We start from the raw sequence: 17,986 nt of genomic DNA on the forward strand, positions 1-17,986 counted from the left end.
CGGGGAATGATTGTCCTGAGGCTACCCATTGGAAAGAAGTCAGAGCAGAACCTTTTCCCCAGACTGTCTGCCTCTAACACTTTCTGCCACCCAATTCCTCCCAACACACCAATTCAAGATATCCTTCACTCTTCTCAGGGTCTTCTCATCCCACTCATCCAAGTTTCCTACTTGCTTTTATTGTTTGTCCGGAGTTGGCTCTGGGGGAGGGCGTCAGGAGCTTGTAGTGACAGGCCATTTTGGTTTCTTTTGTTCTTGTTAAATTTATAAGTGGTGCTGAGAGACTCTTGAATACCTTGAGAAAATTTAAGTGTGCTAGACATTCCGGAAATAATTTTCAGACACCGGCCTTTGCTGCAGCTTTGGCAGTGCCTTTTTGTTGAGCCACTGAGAAAAGGAGACTCTTTTTTGGAGGTAGTTGATTCTTTCTAGATAATTCCACGATATTCCATGATAATGATTCATGCCGGTGTGTCAGCAGAAGGTGATCCTGCATGCATTTGTGTTCTGTAGCAGAGTTTGAGTCATGGGATTAAAACCTTCTCTCTCTATTATGTCTGGTTCTGGGTCCATTGCCTGTTTGCCAACTTCTTGAGATAATCTGACATTTCCTGTTCTCTCATTCACTTGTTTTCTTCTTGGTGCCTCTTCTGGCACCATGTTTGGTTACCATGCATGTAGCAGTGGTGGTGCTTAGCATGGCAGAAACACTGGATGCACGTGTTTCATTTTAAACGGGTGTGTTTTTTAAACTTGGACTTAGAATCTTTCATGGTTTTTATTCCTGCCTTTGTCTTAAGTTTTCTGGTTAATGCTAATGTAAATAAAGGAGATGTATTGGAATAGTTACCAAAAAGGGTATCATATCTTAATTTTTTATTGTGGTGAAATATAGATAACATAAAATTTTCCATTTTAACTGTTTAAAAAAAGATAATTCAGTTGGTGTGAATTACGTTTATAATGTTGTACAAGAATCATCACTATCTGTTTCCCAAACTTTTTCATCACTCCAGAGAGTCTGTAACCATGAAGTGATAATCCTCCATTTCCCCCTTTCCTCACCCCCGCCAAGCAGTCTCTAATCTACTTCCGTCTTTATGAATTTGCCTAGTCTAGATATTTCAAGTAAGTGGAATAATATAAAATTTGTCCTCTGTGTCTGTCTTCTTTCACTTAGCTTAAGGTTTTCAGGGTTATTCCATGTAGTAGCACCTGTCAGAACTTTGTTTCTTTTTATGGCTGCATAGTATACAATTGCATGTGTCTACCACATTTTGTGTATCCGTTCTTCTGTTGATAGACATTAACTTGCTGACTTTTGGCTATTGTGACTGATGCTGCAATGGACTGTTGGCATGTTAGACTCTTTGGGTCCCTATTCTTTTCAGTATGTACATGGGAATGGAGTTGCCAGGTTATATTCTAATCTGTGTTTAGCTTATTTATTTATTTATTTATTAAAAATTTTATTTATTTATTTGACAGAGAGAGAGAGTGAGAGAGGGAACACAAGCAGGGGGAGCGGAAGAAGGAGAAGCAGGCTTCCCGCAGAGCAGAGAGCCTGATGCAGGGCTTCATCCCAGGACCCTGGGATCATGATCCTAGTGAAGGCAGATGCTTAATGACTGAGCCACCTAGGCACCCCTATGTTTAGTGTTTTTAGAAGCTGCCAACTTTACTCACTCTTTTTTTTTTTTTAAAGATTTTATTTATTTATTTGAAATAGAGAGAGAGAGATCACAAGTAGGCAGAGAGGCAGGCAGAGAGAGTGAGAAGCGGACTCCCTGCTGAGCAGAGAGCCCGATGCGGGCCTCGATCCCAGGACCCTGAGATCATGACCTGAGCCGAAGGCAGAGGCTTAACCCACTGAGCCACCCAGGCGCCCTTTACTCACTCTTTTAACCTATTTTACTCACTCTTGCTAGCAAGGAGTGCTGTTCTTAAAAAAATAGTATTGCTAATGTGATAATGCAAATATCTTGGTATTGAAAAAGCTATCTCATTGATGTTGTAATTTGCATTATTTTGATTATCAATGAGGTTGAATATTTTTTCTGCTTATTAATAATTTTTATTTCTTTTTTGTGAATTGCCTCTTTTTGTTATTTTAAAAAATATAGTTAACTGACATTTTGCAGAACTTATATTATCCATCAAATTTAACCCATTTATCTGCCAAAAGTATGGGTTGTTTTCAGTGCTGACTCCTATGTGTTGGTTTAGTCAAGGGTGATATTTAAGTTCTTCCTGGGCAAAACTTAAGCATACACTTCTTTTTTTTTAAAGGTTTATTTTATTTTATGTCTTTATTTTAAAGAATATTTAATTTGTTTATTTGAGAAAGAGAACATAAGCAGGGGGCAGCAGCAGAGGGAGAGGAGAAGCAGACACCGCACTTAGCAGGGAGCCAGACCTGGGGCTTGATCTTAGGACTCTGAGATCATGACCTGAGCTGAAGGCAGACACTTAACCAGCTGAGCCACCCAGGTGTGCCTATTTATTTATTTATTTGAGAGAAGGAGAGAGATACAGAGAGAGAGAGAGAAAACCAGCAGGAAGAAGGACAGAGGTAGAGGGAGATAGAGAATCCACAAGCAGATTCCCAGCTAAGTGCAGAGCCTGGTACATGGCTTGATCCCAGGACCATGAGACTGTGACTTGAGCTGAAATCAAGACTCGGCTGCTTGACCAACTGAATGACCCAAGTGCCCCTGAGCATATACCTCTTAGGAACTCTCTATCACTGAACAGAGTAAAAATAAGTTAAGAGAGGAAATGTATTTTTAACTGACTGAATCATGAACAAGGCACTCAAGTATTCTTTATTCCTCCATTTATGTCATTTTCATTTAAGCTTGTAGGCCCTGTGTTGTCTAAGCAACATACAAGAAATATGACAGGGGCAGAACAGGTTGCTGTGATTCAATTCATTGCATGTATTTTATCTTCTCTTTAGGTGGTCCATGAGCTGGAACTTTATAACACTGGCTATTATTTAGGCATGTTCATGAATTCTTTTGCCGTTTTTCAGGTATGTTTAATTTGTTACAGACTTTGAAAAGATATTAGTATCTTTTACTATTGCAAACACTTTCAGAATTAATTATCTGGATTATGAAATGTTAACCTTTTCTTAAACGTGTTGCTGAAGTGGAGTGTTATATAAGTGTAATCTGAAATGGAAAGATAATTATCCTTCCAATTTTAAAAGCAAATGGAAAAAGTGTGTGTGTGTGTGTGTGTGTGTGTGTGTGTGTGTGTGTGTTCTGTCTACGGAAAGGGAGAGAGAATGCTCATGTACATATGTAAATTCTCAAAAATGAGATAGAGTAAAAAAAACCCTTTCACATGTGCATAAAAATGAATGCACAAGAGTGAATTAAAAGTATGGGAGACAGCTGGGACATTTTACAGAGCATTTAAACTTATTTTTAAAGAAAATTAAACTTGTTCTTTCTAGGAATGTGGCCTCTGGGTATTGACGGATGCAAAACTTTTGAAGGATTACATTGATGGTGTTTGTAAGTAAAACCTGGCAGTGTGCTTTTAAGTATTTAAGTCTTTTAGGTATTTAAAATTATTCACATAGGTATGAATAAATTCTGGTTGGACATGGATATCATGATTTTCATTTTCTGTTCTCTTACCCTAAAGTCTTTGGTGTTTAATGTTCATCTGAGCCATGACATGGAATGTTTGTCTGGGCTTCTATCTAGATTTTTGAAATGAATGCTTGCTATTTTCTCTCTGTAGTTCTTTGGGATGGTTATATTTTTGGACATATTGGAAGATCCACTGCTTCCAATTTGTATTGAAAACTGTGCATAAATGAGAATGTTTAACTCTAGAAGTTGTTCTCTTTTCTTTCAGGAAACCTCATGCTAATGTCATAGTTTCTATCCCCGAATTCCCTATGCCTGTCAGTTGTTCTCAGTTACTCCATACTGACCCCAGGCTGTCCAGCTTTGGGTTGGTTTTCAACACCACTGGATACCCGAGCCTCTGTCTTGAAGCTAAAAAGATAATTTTATAGCTTTAAAATTTTTATGAAGTCATTATGATCTCTATGTATTAAAGACAATATGGTACAGTTACTTTCTTCCTATAATCATCCATCTTGGACATCTTCTAAGCAATGTTTTTCCATTCTCTCTTTGCCAGTATCAGCTTTTACCTATCTTTGTTCATCTTATGAAATCCTGATTTCCACTGTAATACTCATTCTGTTGTTAGTTATACTCATCGTATCCTTTACCTTTTCCTGAGAACTTTCTTCTACCTTTCCACCTCCCCCACAACATAACAGAAGAAACCTGATACTCTTACTAGGATACTATGTCCTTAGAAACCTTCTCAAGTGACTGACATTAATTTTTCTGCTTCTCTTCTGGATCAAGTTTCCTAAGTCCCTAGTGTTCGGTGTTCTCTTGAGTACTTCAGTGTCACTGCTCAGCAACCCTCAGTTAAGAGCCATTTATCATTGGAAGCTCAAAAATTTCCATTATAGATCCTTCAGCCAACATTTAGGTCCCCTACTTTCCCTTTCCTTCTGTGTGCATTGAGGACTCTCACAAGATATTCGAAGTCTTACTCTTATTGTCATCCTGAGGATTTGACGTCTGTGTGGTTGATCCATTTAATGTGTACTGTCTTGCAGTCACCACGATGGCTGTCAGTAGTTACTCAAGGCCATTTTATTACTGGAACACTGCTCTACTTTTAGAATTCAAATGCCTATCCTTCTACCTTGTATATTCCTTTGCTCCCTTTCATTTATTGAATATTTTGCATTTTATTTTATTTTCTTAAGATTGTATTTATTTGAGAGAGGGAGAAAGAGAAAGCACGATGAGCAGAGGGGAGGAGCAGAAGGAGAGGGACAAGCAGGCTCCCCGCTGAACAGGGAGTCCGATGAGGGGCTCCATCCCTTGACCCGGGCATCATGACCTGAGCTGAAGGCAGACACTTAAATGACTGAGCCACTCAGGTGCCCCTATTTTGCATTTTTTTGGAAATAGTTTTAAACTTACAGAAAAGTTGAAAAAAAAATAGAAGTAGATGATAGAAACAGAAAGAAAGCTTTTGGTGGAATATGGGTCAGGATGCAGTGTTATCGCTTTACTAGATTACCTTTCCTTGAGAATTTGGAATCTACTGTTTCATGGTTACTTTAACAAAATTTAGTTTTAAACAATTTGGAAAATGAAAACTCTTCCAAAAATGGTTTAGATTATATTGACTTTTCTGGAAATGTGTCATTTTGCCAGGCAACATGACTTTATTTTTAAGCTAGTTAACTAGATGATTGTAGCATCTTGGGGCTGGTATAACCAATGGTAATGATCACTAGGGAACTAAAAAGAGAAGAGAAAAATTGGAGGGAACTTTAAAAACGTGATTTAACTTGTTTTTTTTAGCAGCTGTAAGTAGTTTTTCAGGTATTCGTTGTACAGGCAGGGAACATTTTCCTTTTTTTTGGAAAGTTTTTGAGCTGCTGTAACTGGCCTCAGAGCCCTGGGTAAGTCACTTGACTTCAGGGGGTCTCAGGTGTCTTATCTGTAAAATGAGAAGGTTGAATAAGATGAACTCTAAAGTCCCATTCAGCTGAGAGGTGTTGCGGTCCTGTGGACTAAGTTTATAATCATCTGCTACAGTGACTTTTTCCCCAACCGTTGTCAATATTGATTTTTAGATGACAGTGTTGAATTTCTCGAGAGGTTTGCGGAGGAAACTGAAGGATACTTGGTAGATTTTCATGACTTCTCTTCGGTTAGTAACCCACGTATCAGAAAGCATTTTCCAGAGACGTGGATTTGGCTAGACACCAACATGGGGTAAAGATTTATAATGTTCTTCGCTCATACCTCTTTTGTTTAGTGTTCATTTTAAATAAATTTTATGTTCTTTCTAATGTTTTAAGTACAAATGTATTGTGATGAACAACTAAATAGACCAAGAGGTTTTTATTTTAGAATCTTTATTATATTTAAATGTAATGTTTAAGAAAGCCACAGGCAAATTGGGGCAGTGAGAGTATCATTAAGAAGATAGACCATCTTCTAATGAAGGGTGTTTTTTAACTTCCTTCAAGTTTCATGGTACTTGTTTGAGTAAATTGCTGAGAGTATTCTTATTGCCTTAGGGTGGGAAGCACTTGTAATTACTCTCTACCTTGTGGCTCTTTGTCAAACACCCCCATAAGCCACAGGAAGAAGGAGCACAGGTGGTGGGAGGATTCAGCTTAGTTGACCAAGCCTGAGCTTTCTGGCCTGATGACTGAGCAGATGAGTCATGCAATCTTCACATATTTTATGGTCAGCCATTTATGGAAACTTGAAATAAGACACAAGTCAAACCTCAAAAAAAAAAAAAAATAGCACTGACTGAGATACAGAGGGAAACTTCTATGCAAATTGACAAATAATTTGAGTTAAATTAGAAAATAGGTACTTATTGTCTATACAACATTTATGAAAATTATGGTCATTCTGAAGGTATAAACATTGTAGAAAATTTTTAGTGGTCTCTGGGTGAGGATGCAATGTTATGGCCTTATTAACTGAACTATTCCTGAGAATTTAGGATCTGCTCTTTCATGGTTACTTAAAAAAATTAGATATGTAAATAATTTGGAAAATTAAAACTTCTAAAAGTGATTTAGGTTATGTTGACTTTTTTTTTTTGAAATATGTCAGTCCTTGGTGTTGTGATTTTAATTAATTAATTAATTAATTAAAGTTTAGTTTTAAAAATTTTATTGAAATATAATATATTATTTGCTTCAGGGGTACAGGTCTGGGAATCCTCAGTCTTACACAAGTGATTTTTATTTTTATCTTGACTTCAGTTCTAGGATTTACCAAGAATTTGAGGTTACTGTGCCTGATTCTATCACTTCTTGGGTGGCCACTGCTTTCGTGATCTCTGAAGATTTAGGTCTTGGACTAACAAGTTCTCCAGTGGAGGTAGTGTATTAAAGACCTACTTGCAAATGTTAAAGCGCCCAAAGCAAAGAAAGTGTCAACTCTTCAATGAATTTTCAAAAAATGATTCCTTATGATGTTGATCACTGTCTAGCGATTCCTTAGCTTTTCCTTTTTGTTTTTCGTTGGTTTTATACTTTAGAATGCGAGCTGTATTAAACTCCTAAATGTGCTACGTCCGAATTAAGATTTGGATAAAACTTCATTATTGACTGAATTCAGCTATTTCCAAAGGCCAGAAGAGAGGTAGTTTCTGTGTATTCCCTCTGCAAAGGATGGGCAGACCTTCTCAAGATGTGCCATAGCACATCTTCCCATTTCTGGTCAAACTGCATCACATGTTACTTCTTCTTCTTTTTTTTTTTAAATTTATTTATTTTTTTCAGCGTACACATGTTACTTCTTAAACCAGTTGCTGGCAAGAAGAATTTTATGAGCATGTCTGGTCTTAGAGCAGTAGCTCTTACCTCTGTCATAACTAAAGTCCCCTTTTTATAACAGATACTTTGTTTTCCCCTTCCCCATCTGGAGTGAAAGTCATGGGAAATATGGTATACTTATATACTTAGTTAAAAAAAATCAATATGATGCCTAAAGTGAAATATTAAGGAAAAATTAAAGGAAAGTAATGTGTAGTAAAATATATTTATATATATATATAATATATATATATATTACACTATATAAGTGGTCAGACATAGCTGCACTAGACGGCATAAATCTTCAAATATTTACTCCATGCATATAGAAGCACTCTGTGTGTAACAGCTGCAAGTGAAGTTTGATATATATGTATTGTTTTAGCATCTCAAAAACCTTGAGTGGTGCTGCCTATGGTGATGTCAGTCTTTGAAACCATGAACAACTTTTGATAAAGTCACAAACAAAACAAAGTGTGGTCTTCTGTTGATTTACAACATAGTTGTATTTGCGAAAAATTCAGTGTGTATTGAAAAATGCTTTGGGTTTACATATAAGGTGGAAATAGGTTGTAAGTTAAGATCATTATAAGCAGGTACTTTATGGGAATGTCTGAAGAGATATTCAGGAATCATGAGGGATGGGGGACACTTTTTCATTGTTTGGGACTTTCCTGAAGTCACAGACTTTCACCCACTACCCTTCAATCATTGTGACAATCTAAGATAGTTCCACAACTGTCTACGTAAACCTCTAGAGGGAATTACTGCTGCCAGTGGCAACCATTGGCCTAAACTAATAAAGATTTATTTTCAGAGGTGGGGTAGCGGTTCAGCTTCCCTATAGGATTTGGCGGCCGACAATCTCAGAATTGGGTCACCAATGAGAAAGTACATGCACATGTATATTTCAGAAGGTAGTAAGCAGCACATCATCTAGACTTTGCCCATGAGTCTCAAACAGGGATGTTGGATTTGGCAAGTGGATTTTCAAGCAGATGGCTGGAGTCATAATAGCATAGTAGGTGAGAAGCTTGGCTTTGGCATCAGACATGCTGGGGTCCTTTTCTGGCTTCTCCATTTACTATTGATGTGACCTTGTACTAGTTACAGAGATTTCTGGACAGATTTCTTTTCTGTAAAGTATGAACATAGAACCTACCTCATTGGAGTTGTAAAGATTAAATGAAATAATCTGTGTAAAGTATCTATAAACTTTAATGGGACTACATCAAAATAAAAGTTTCTGAATGGTGATGGAAACAACCAACAAAACTAAAAGGCGACCTACTGAATGGGAGAAGAGATTTGCAAATGACATATCCGATAAAGGGTTAGTATCCAAAATATATAAAAACTGATAAACTCTGCACCCCAAAACCAAATAATCCAATTAAAAAATGGGCAGAAGACACGAACAGATATTTCTCCTAATAGACATCCAGATGGCCAACAGACACGTGAGAAGTTGCTCAGCATTTCTCATTATCACAGAAATGCAAATCAAAACCACAGTGAGATACCACCCCACACCTGTCAGAATGGCTGAAATAAAAAACTCAAGAAACAACAAGTATTGGTGAGGATGAGGAGAAAAAGGAACCCTCTTGCACCATTGGTGGGAATGACAATTCTTGCAGCCACTGTGGAAAACAGTATGGAGGTTCCTCAAAAGACTAAAAATAGAACTACCTTATGATCCAAGAATCACACTACTGGATATTTATCCCCCAAATACAACAACATTAAATCAGAGGATACATGCACCTGAGTGTTTATTGCAGCACTATCAGTAATAGCCAAACTATGGAAGCAGCCCAAGTGTCCACCAATAGATAAATAGATAAAGGAGATAGAGTATAGAAATAATAAAATATGGAATATTATTTGGTCATAAAAATGAAATCTTGCCATTTGCAGCAGCATGGATAGAGCTAGAGAGTAAAATCCTAAGTCAAATAAGTCAGTTAAAGAAAGACAAATACCATATGGTCTCATTTATATGTAGAATGCAAGAAACAAAATAAATGAGCAAAGGAAAAAAAAGACAACCAAGAAGCAGTTTCTTTTTTTTCTTTTTTGTGTATTATTTTTAAAAAAGATTTTAATTTATTTATTTGACAGAGAGAGAGATCACAAGTAGGCAGAGAGGCAGGCAGAGAGAGAGGAGGAAACAGGCGCCCTGCTGAGCAGAGAGCCCGACATGGGACTTGATCCCAGGACCCTGAGATCATGACCTGGGCAGAAGACAGAGGCTTCACCCACTGAGCTGCCCAAAAGCTCCCCCCCTCCCCCCCCCCCCCCCCCCCCCCCCCCCCCCCCCCCCCCCCCCCCCCCCCCCCCCCCCGCCAAGAAGCAGTTTCTTAACTATAGAACAAACTGGTAGTTACCAGAGGGGAGATGGTGGGGGGATGGAGGAAATAGGGAATGGGGAATAAAGAGTATGTTTACCATGATGAAAATAAAATAAAATAAAAAGGTAAAAAAATAAAGACCCTGGATCCGAGTAGGCACTTAATTAACTAGTTAAATTATGTTAAATAACATAAATCACATTAATTCATCAACATTGACTTGGAATAAGTTGGCTGTTTGTTTTTCATTGATAGGCAAGTGGACATTTCCATGTGGAATTATAGGCTTCACAGGTTTTGTGAGATATGCTTTTAATTGTATGAAATGTGAAGCATTTTGACTTGAATAAAGTATATATTTGTTGTGTTCTTTCCAGCTACAAGCCTTCCAACCATTTTTCATATTTTTGAATCTTCCCTACTCTGTTATCAGAGGTGAAGAATTTGCTTTGGAAGTAACCATATTCAATTATTTGAAAGAAGCCACTGAGGTAATATATAAAAGGTTTTGTTAATCATTCACACTTCAGGAAAGAATAGAGAAAGCACACAGGGATTGGGTTGTTAATGTTTGGATGTCTGGGAATCTGAGCTTTTTATACATTTCGGAGGGACTGAAAATATACATATTTTTTCAGTGATTTCTTCTACTTAATTAATGTCAGAGGTGAGTCTTAGCGTCTACACATTCTCTTTATTTCCAGCACAGGTTTTCCGCTTTAGCCGCCTAAGTTCCTTGAGGTCTCTGAGGCAGGTCTTTCTCTTTCCTGCCTCCCTGTACTTTTTCCTCGTCCTCCCTGCGTCTTGGAAGGTGTTGCTTCTTCTCACTGCTATTCTGTGCTCCTTGCGGTTGGCAAGAACTTATTCAAGACCTGGCTTGAAGCTAGGATGCCTTTCCTCACCTATTCTGTTATGTGTTATTCCCATGTTGATATAGTGTATTTGATTCTGAATACTGTGTGTTCAAAACAAGGCTTTGTTTTTTGAGTCACGTGCTTTATGTTTCCTTAGTTCCCTGGAAGGCAGGATTAGGCCACTGTTGGTGTTGTGCTCCCTGTAGTACTAACCAAGTGACTGATTTTTCCCCCCCTCAGAGTAAATAGGGATTATTAATCTCATTATATGAAAATGCTACAATGTCTTTAAGCACTATGTTTATAAACTGTTACTTTAAAATTGTACTTAAAAATTTTTTGGGGGGGGTAAGATTTTGTTTATTTATTTGAGAGAGAGATACAGAGCACAAGTGGGGGGAGGGGTGGAGAGAGGGAGAAGGACAAGCACCTAATGTGGGGGTTGATTCCCCGACCCTGGGATTGTGACCTGAGCCAAAGTCAGACACTTAACCCACTGAGCCATCCATGGCCTCTAAATTGTACTTTTTTACCTAGTCAACAATTGTAACATTGTAAAGAGCAAAAGATCTGGAATCAGAAGGCCAGATTCAATGTCTTGCTCTAACACTTACCAGAAAATAAGTTAATAGTAGTTTCCTCACCTGTAAAATGGGACTAGTAATTATCCCTACGGAAGATATTTTGAGAAACAGATGAGAAAATAAATGGGAAACAGTTCATAAAGTGTAAGTCCTAGATAAATACTGTTCTTGGTAAGATTTGCAACTTTGACATACTTTACTAAATTTTACAACCAACATATGCTTCAGGACTAATGTCTACATCATTCTTTCCTTGGAATAATTTTTTTTTAAAGATTTTTTTTTTTAAAGATTTTATTTATTTATTTGACAGAGAGTGATCACAAGTAGGCAGAGAGGCAGAGAGAGAGAAAGGAGGAAGCAGGCTCCCTGCCAAGCAGGGAGCCCGATGCAGGACTCGATTCCAGGACCCTGAGATCATGACCTTAGCCGAAGGCAGAGGCTTAACCCACTGAGCCACCCAGGTGCCCACCTTGGGATAATTTTAGCAGAGACTCTCAGTGGATGTAATAACACTTCATCATGTGTGTCTTAGGTTTTTCTAATGGGACCGATGTCTTAAGATGACACAGTTAAACCAGGCTTGTGGCAATACCATAACATGAAATAACCTTTCTGGGCCATCCTTCCCCTCAAAGTCTTCGGATAATAACAAAATTTAATGTTAGTAGGAGTTTAATATTAGAAACGGAACTGAAGGGTGCCCTTTCTCCATATATCTTGAGGTGGAGGAGGAGAGCGTAGAGAAATGACGTTTTCCCTGATAACCCTCTTGTCCTGTTCTTGGCTGCATCTGTCTCACTTTCCTCTCATCTTGAGCCTCACAGATTTAATAACCTTTACTGTAGTAATAAAGCAACACTTTCCTGAGGAGCATTTATTATGTAAAACTTTGATAATTTTCTTTCCAGGTTAAAGTAATCATTGAGAAAAGTGACGAATTTGATATTCTAATGACTTCAAATGAAATAAATGCCACAGGACACCAGCAGACCATTCTGGTTCCCAGTGAGGATGGGGCAACTGTTCTTTTTCCAGTCAAACCCACACATCTGGGGGAAATTCCTATCACAGTCACAGCTATTTCTCCTGCTGCTTCTGATGCTGTCACCCAGAGGATTTTAGTCAAGGTAAATATTTGAAGTCTCAAATAAGTGAGATGGAAATATATAATCAAAAGAGAAACAGAAGATGGTTTTTCTCATGGTTAAATTTGTTGTCAAGATCTAGTAGGTCATCCCCTCCACCCTCCTGGTATTATGTGATTGTTTTCTCATCTGTGTGTAAAGATCTATAATATGTTTTGGAAGTAATTGCCAATTACCTCTTTAGCTTTATGGTATGCCCCTACAGCAAATCTCTTTTGCTGTCAGTTACATTTAAAAACTGTGTTATGTTGGAGTCCTGTTAAATCACCCCAAGTTGATATGTAGATTTTGAATTTTGGAATTCCTTAATACAGTTAGAAGAGATTTCATAAAATTTTTTTTTAATGATTTTATTTATTGAGAGAGAGAGAGCATGAGTGGGGCAGGAGGGGCAGACAGAGTGGGAGAAGTGAACTTCCTGCTGACCAGGGAGCCAATGCAGCACTCATTCCCAGGACCCAAGCCAAAGGCAGCTGCCCAACCAACTGAGCCACCCAGGCGCTCGGTAGAATTTTTTTTCTTTTTTTTTTTTTTGTTTTTCGAGAAGGCAGAAAAAGACAACTCAGCCTTGTGGATAAGCACTTGTGTTCTGGGGTGAGACAGCCCTAGGTTCATATCCCAGCTCTGTCAAGTGTGACTTTGGACAAGGTATTTAGTCTGTCTTTGGATAAGAATAGGATTTACTCAGAGGGTTTTTCTCATCACCTTTTCATCTTCTTCTTTGCCATTTCATGAAATGTTTTGTTTACTCTAACTAGAAAGTAAACATTTATTAACAGATTTGAAGCAGGAATAAAAAACAGTAGGTATTTATCTAATTGTATACATACTGTGAACACAGCAGGCAAGATGTTTATCTTATTATTTTCATAAAGTTCTCTGTAAACAGAGGAGTTGAGATGATGTCAATCGATATTAATCGTGTTCCTTTTTTCCTACAGGCTGAAGGAATAGAAAAATCATATTCACAATCCATCTTGTTAGACTTGACTGACAACAAGTTACAAACTCTCCTGAAAACTCTGAGTTTCTCATTTCCTCCCAACACAGTGAGTGGTAGTGAACGAGTTCAGATCACTGCTATTGGTAAGAACACAGTATATCACCATCACTGCTGGTTTATTTGTATGTGACTATATACATATCTATTTTTGGATGCATTTTCTTATCTAGTCCTAATGAGAAGATGTTGCCAAAATTTTTAGTTGGTACCAACTGATGATTACAATAGAAAGAGTAGCAGATATGTGTCCTAGGCCAGTTCTTAATCACAGTGTGCATATGAATCGTGGGGATCTCTTCTAAAGGAAGATGCTGGTGTAGTAGGCCTGGGGTGGGGCCTTGGGGTATGTATTTCTAACAGGCTCCCAGTTGATGCCGATGCTTCCGGTAGATAGACCACTCTCTGGGTAGTAGGGCCCACTATAATGGGGCTGGAGGGAGGGGTTAGTTCTAAGAGCAAGAGCTTTTGCCCTCTGAGGCTCTCGACCACTGGTACATAATCAGAATCTTCTACGGAGCTTCATAAAAACACAGGCTCCCCTTGAAACCTACATAATCAGAATTTCTTAGCTATGGCTAGGGTGCGTATATTTTGCAAAGGTTTCACAAGCCTTGCGAGGATGGAAGGTTGAGCGCTGTTTGCCGAGAGCAGATCTCTGTGTGCAGATAACCTTCAGAGCAGGAAGCTGCCCGCTGACTTCACCCTCTCCTTGTGAACTTCTGGCAACCCGAAAGTACTTTCTCGTCAGCTGTTAAACATAGCTTCCACACAAGCGCTTTGTTTATATAGCTGCGCTTCACAAATAACTGGAGGAAATGTTTAGATTAATGAAGATTAATGAATCTAAATAGTTCGTTAGGTTTTCAGGCTGTCAGGACCTAAGGCACTTTTTCAGAGGTTCTTTTAAATCTCATCTGTACGTGGAATGCTTTCCAATATAACTCAACCAACCAGTCCCTCTGGAGACTTTTTGGGAGCCTTAGGTGTAATTCTTAAGAAGAATTAAATAAGCCCTCTACTTAGGCGAATAAATTCTCTCATAGTGTTCGGGGTGCTGGGAGGCGCAGCATACATGGCGGGTGGGGGGAGTGGGGGGGAGGGCGATACTGTCCACAGGCTTGCGCATACACACACACACACACACACACACACACAGGGAAGAAGCCTTGAATTTCAAATGTATACCACCACTCCTTCCTACGTTGGAATGAGTCTGTCTTTGGTTATTGAAATACTCTTGAGGTTTGATTTTTTTTTTTTTGAAGATTTTATTTATTTACTTATGTGTGTGTGAGAGAGAGCACAAGCAGGAGGAGCAGTAGGCAGAGGGAGAAGCAGACAGCCTGCTGAGCAAGGAGCCGGGTCCTGGACTCGATCCCAGGAACCCGGGATCATGACCTGAGCTGAAGGCACACGCTTAAGGCAGGTGCTTAACCTACTGGCCACCTAGCCCTCCCTCAGAGTGGGGTCAGAATTAGAACTCAGCCTCTGTATTTCTGAAGTTTTACTTATTTCCCCGAGTCATAGTGTTAAAATGTGGGGAGAGGTGTCTTTTAAGCAGGGATTTTGTCTAATTTTATTTTACTAACTTTGAAGAATAGTAATAATCCTTTTTGATCCTGAGATTCATTGAAATATCTATATATATATATTTTAAATATTTTATTTATTTATTTATTTGAGAGAGAGAGAGAGAGAGAGAGCACAGAGGAATACTGAAGGGAAAAACAGGCTCCCCAATGAGCAGGGACCCTGATGCGGGACTTGATCCCAGGACCCTGGAATCTTGACCTGAGCTGAAGGCAGACGCTTAACCGACTGAGCCACTAGGAGCCCCTCATTGACATATTTTTGCATGTTAATTCTACTTTGTTTTTGCTAAAGAGAACACACTGAAAAATGACACACTGAAAAATACTACAATCAGGCATTTTGCTGATTGCCCTGAAAAAAATCATTTTTCAAGTGTTTATAATGTATTAATAAGAAATCAGAGTGAAATTCTACTTTTGTGAAGAATACTACTAATAAAACATTTCTTTCCTATATAAAAATAATGGTTTCCTAATCAGTTCCTGACATTTTTGTTCAAGAATGATTTTTTAGGGATACCTGGGTGGCTCAGTCAGTTAAGCGTCTGCCTTCGGCTCAGGTCATGATTCCAGGGTCCTGGGATCGAGTCCCACATTGGGATCCTTGCTCAGCAGGGAGCCTGCTTCTCCCTCTGCCTACTCTGCCTGTTCTGCCTGCAGCTCTCCGTGCTTCTGCTCTCTCTCTCTGACAAATAAATAAATAAATAAAATCTTTAAAAAAAGAGAATGATTTTTAAACTTATTTTTTGCCTAGTGTATGCCACATCTTTACCTGCGGTAAACATCTGATTTGTCCTGTAATCTATGTGAGTTCAGTGCCACTGTGTTATCAGTTATTTGACCAGTCTTCCTAAAAGCTCGACGTAGACTTTGTACTCTGTTCATCACTTCAATGTCAGCTGCCTTCTGTCCTCCGTGGAAGTGTCCTGGCCACCAGGACTATGTGCTGAATGTATGGAGTATCTTGTGCTTTCAGGAGATATCCTCGGTTCTTCCATCAATGGCTTAGCCTCACTGATTCGGATGCCTTATGGCTGTGGTGAACAGAACATGATAAATTTTGCTCCCAATATTTATGTTTTGGGTTACCTGACTAAAAAGAGACAACTGACGGAAGACTTAAAAGAAAAAGCCCTTTCATTTATGAGGCAAGGTAAGTATTTTAGAAATATAGTTTCATTTATAAGTTAATTTCTTCCTCCCTCACTCCCCTCCTCACTCCTTCATTTCCTCCCTCCCTCACTTCTTCCCTCACTTCTTCCTTCCTTCCTTCCTTCCTTCCTTTCATTCTACCTTGGCAGAGTCCATATTTCAGTCAGTCCAATTTGTCTTTGCTATGTGACTGTAGGACTAGATGGTGTTGAAAAGTGCTGCAAGTTCAAGCCGTGGGAAGCTGTCACCATTCTTCCGGCAGCTAATTGTCACTAACGGCTGCTAACACGTTAAGGAGTTATTGTCTCAAGGGGTTTTTATTTTCATAAGGGACCTGACATTTAAAGCTACTTAAAAATCTAGAGGACTGAGTGTTCATTTATTCATCACACCATTCATGGAGTGTCTGTTGGTGCCTGCATCAGCTCTGCTGCTGAGGAAACAGGAGGTCAGGGCGTTTCTTCTCAAGGAATTCCCTGTCAGGGAAGACTGTTTGTACATACACACATAGGGTGAGGTGGGGCAGGCACCTTCTTAGTGCATTTGAAGTGTCAGGTAGGTGGGAGTTAGGAGGGCACTTTTGTACAGGGAGGCCCTGCTGGCCCCCCAGATGATGCCACACTGGTGGTTACTGTCCCGACACCTAGAGAGACTGACACCGTCTGCAGACACCAGATGCTTTGTGCCGTGTAAGTAACAACAGTTGTCATTAGCTGAGAGCTTGTATGTGCCGGGCAGTGTTCTAAGCACTTTATACCTGATGTCTTATTTAATGCTCACAGTGTTAGTATTGTCCTCCTATTTTTATGGATGAGGAAACTGAGACACAGAAAAGTTAATTAACTTGCCCAAGGTCACACAGCAAGTGAGTGGCAGAGCTGGGATTTGAACTCACTCCCTGACCTCAGAGTCCAGAGTGCTCACCATTACACATGGAACCATTCCCTGACCTCAGAGTTCATAAACTTCATGTCCATACTTAGACAAAAACAAAAACTTTTTTTTTTTTAAAGATGTTATTTATTTATTTGACAAAGAGAGAAAGATAGTGAGAGAGGGAACACAAGCAGGGAGAATGGGAAAGGGAGAAGCAGGCTTCCAGGAAGCCCGATGCGGGCCCAGTCCCAGGACCCTGGGATCATGACCTGAGCCGAAGGCAGAAGCTTAATGACTGAGCCACCCAGGTGCCCCCAAAACAAAAGCATTTTTAATAGTAATAATGTGAATTTGATTTCCTCAAATACTCCAGAAGCCAACCACCCAAAGTTACAGGCTCGGCTTTGCACTTCCACGTTAGGGGACTTGTAGCAAAATCTCTATGTGGCTGAGTTTATCTGCACACAGTTTGGGATACCTGCTGCCCCTCAAACTCATGAGGAATAGAATGGTTTATGTAAAATGCTAAAAAAAGTACCCCTTGTTCAGTGTAATCTAAAAATCAGGTCAACACTTCCCAACTCCTAAGTGTTTTATTTATTTATTTTTTTGGAAGGAATGGGTTACATGCAAATAGAGGCAAGCTGTTAGTGGTTTTGCTAACTTCTCCACAGTTAAGAATTAGAAAGCTTAAAGACACTATTTTGATGTGAGCTTTTCTTCCAGGTTCCCTCATTGTGTAGGGACTTGTTTATCCTAAACTAAATTTTATATTATAACGGTAATAACTAACCCTGTTTAAAGGCTTTCCAAATGTTTTCATTTAGTTCTTTTTTTTTCCTTAAGATTACCCATTTATTTATTTATTTGAGACAGCGCGCACATGTGTAAGTGTGCGAGTGTGTGCATTATCGGGGGAGGGGCAGAGGGAGGGAGGTAGAATCTTAAGCAGACTCTGAGCTGAGCATGGAGCCCAACCCGGGGCTCAATCTCATGACCGTGAGATCATGAACTGAGC

General features: G+C 39.1%; 1 protein-coding gene across 2 annotated transcripts in view; it reads left to right on the forward strand.

Moving 5' to 3' along the window:
• CD109 (CD109 molecule) overlaps positions 1-17,986 on the forward strand; it is a 130,116-nt gene that overhangs the window by 78,863 nt on the left and 33,267 nt on the right. For both annotated transcript variants that reach the window (XM_032340479.1, XM_032340478.1), the window contains exons 16-23: positions 2,960-3,034; positions 3,464-3,524; positions 5,696-5,837; positions 6,851-6,968; positions 10,137-10,250; positions 12,109-12,327; positions 13,287-13,431; positions 15,917-16,093. In XM_032340479.1, coding sequence (XP_032196370.1) covers positions 2,960-3,034; positions 3,464-3,524; positions 5,696-5,837; positions 6,851-6,968; positions 10,137-10,250; positions 12,109-12,327; positions 13,287-13,431; positions 15,917-16,093 — 1,051 coding nt within the window. The remainder of the gene's footprint in view (positions 1-2,959; positions 3,035-3,463; positions 3,525-5,695; positions 5,838-6,850; positions 6,969-10,136; positions 10,251-12,108; positions 12,328-13,286; positions 13,432-15,916; positions 16,094-17,986) is intronic.

This window comes from Mustela erminea, chromosome 4, assembly GCF_009829155.1.
Source record: "Mustela erminea isolate mMusErm1 chromosome 4, mMusErm1.Pri, whole genome shotgun sequence".
Classification (NCBI taxonomy): Eukaryota; Metazoa; Chordata; class Mammalia; order Carnivora; family Mustelidae; genus Mustela; species Mustela erminea.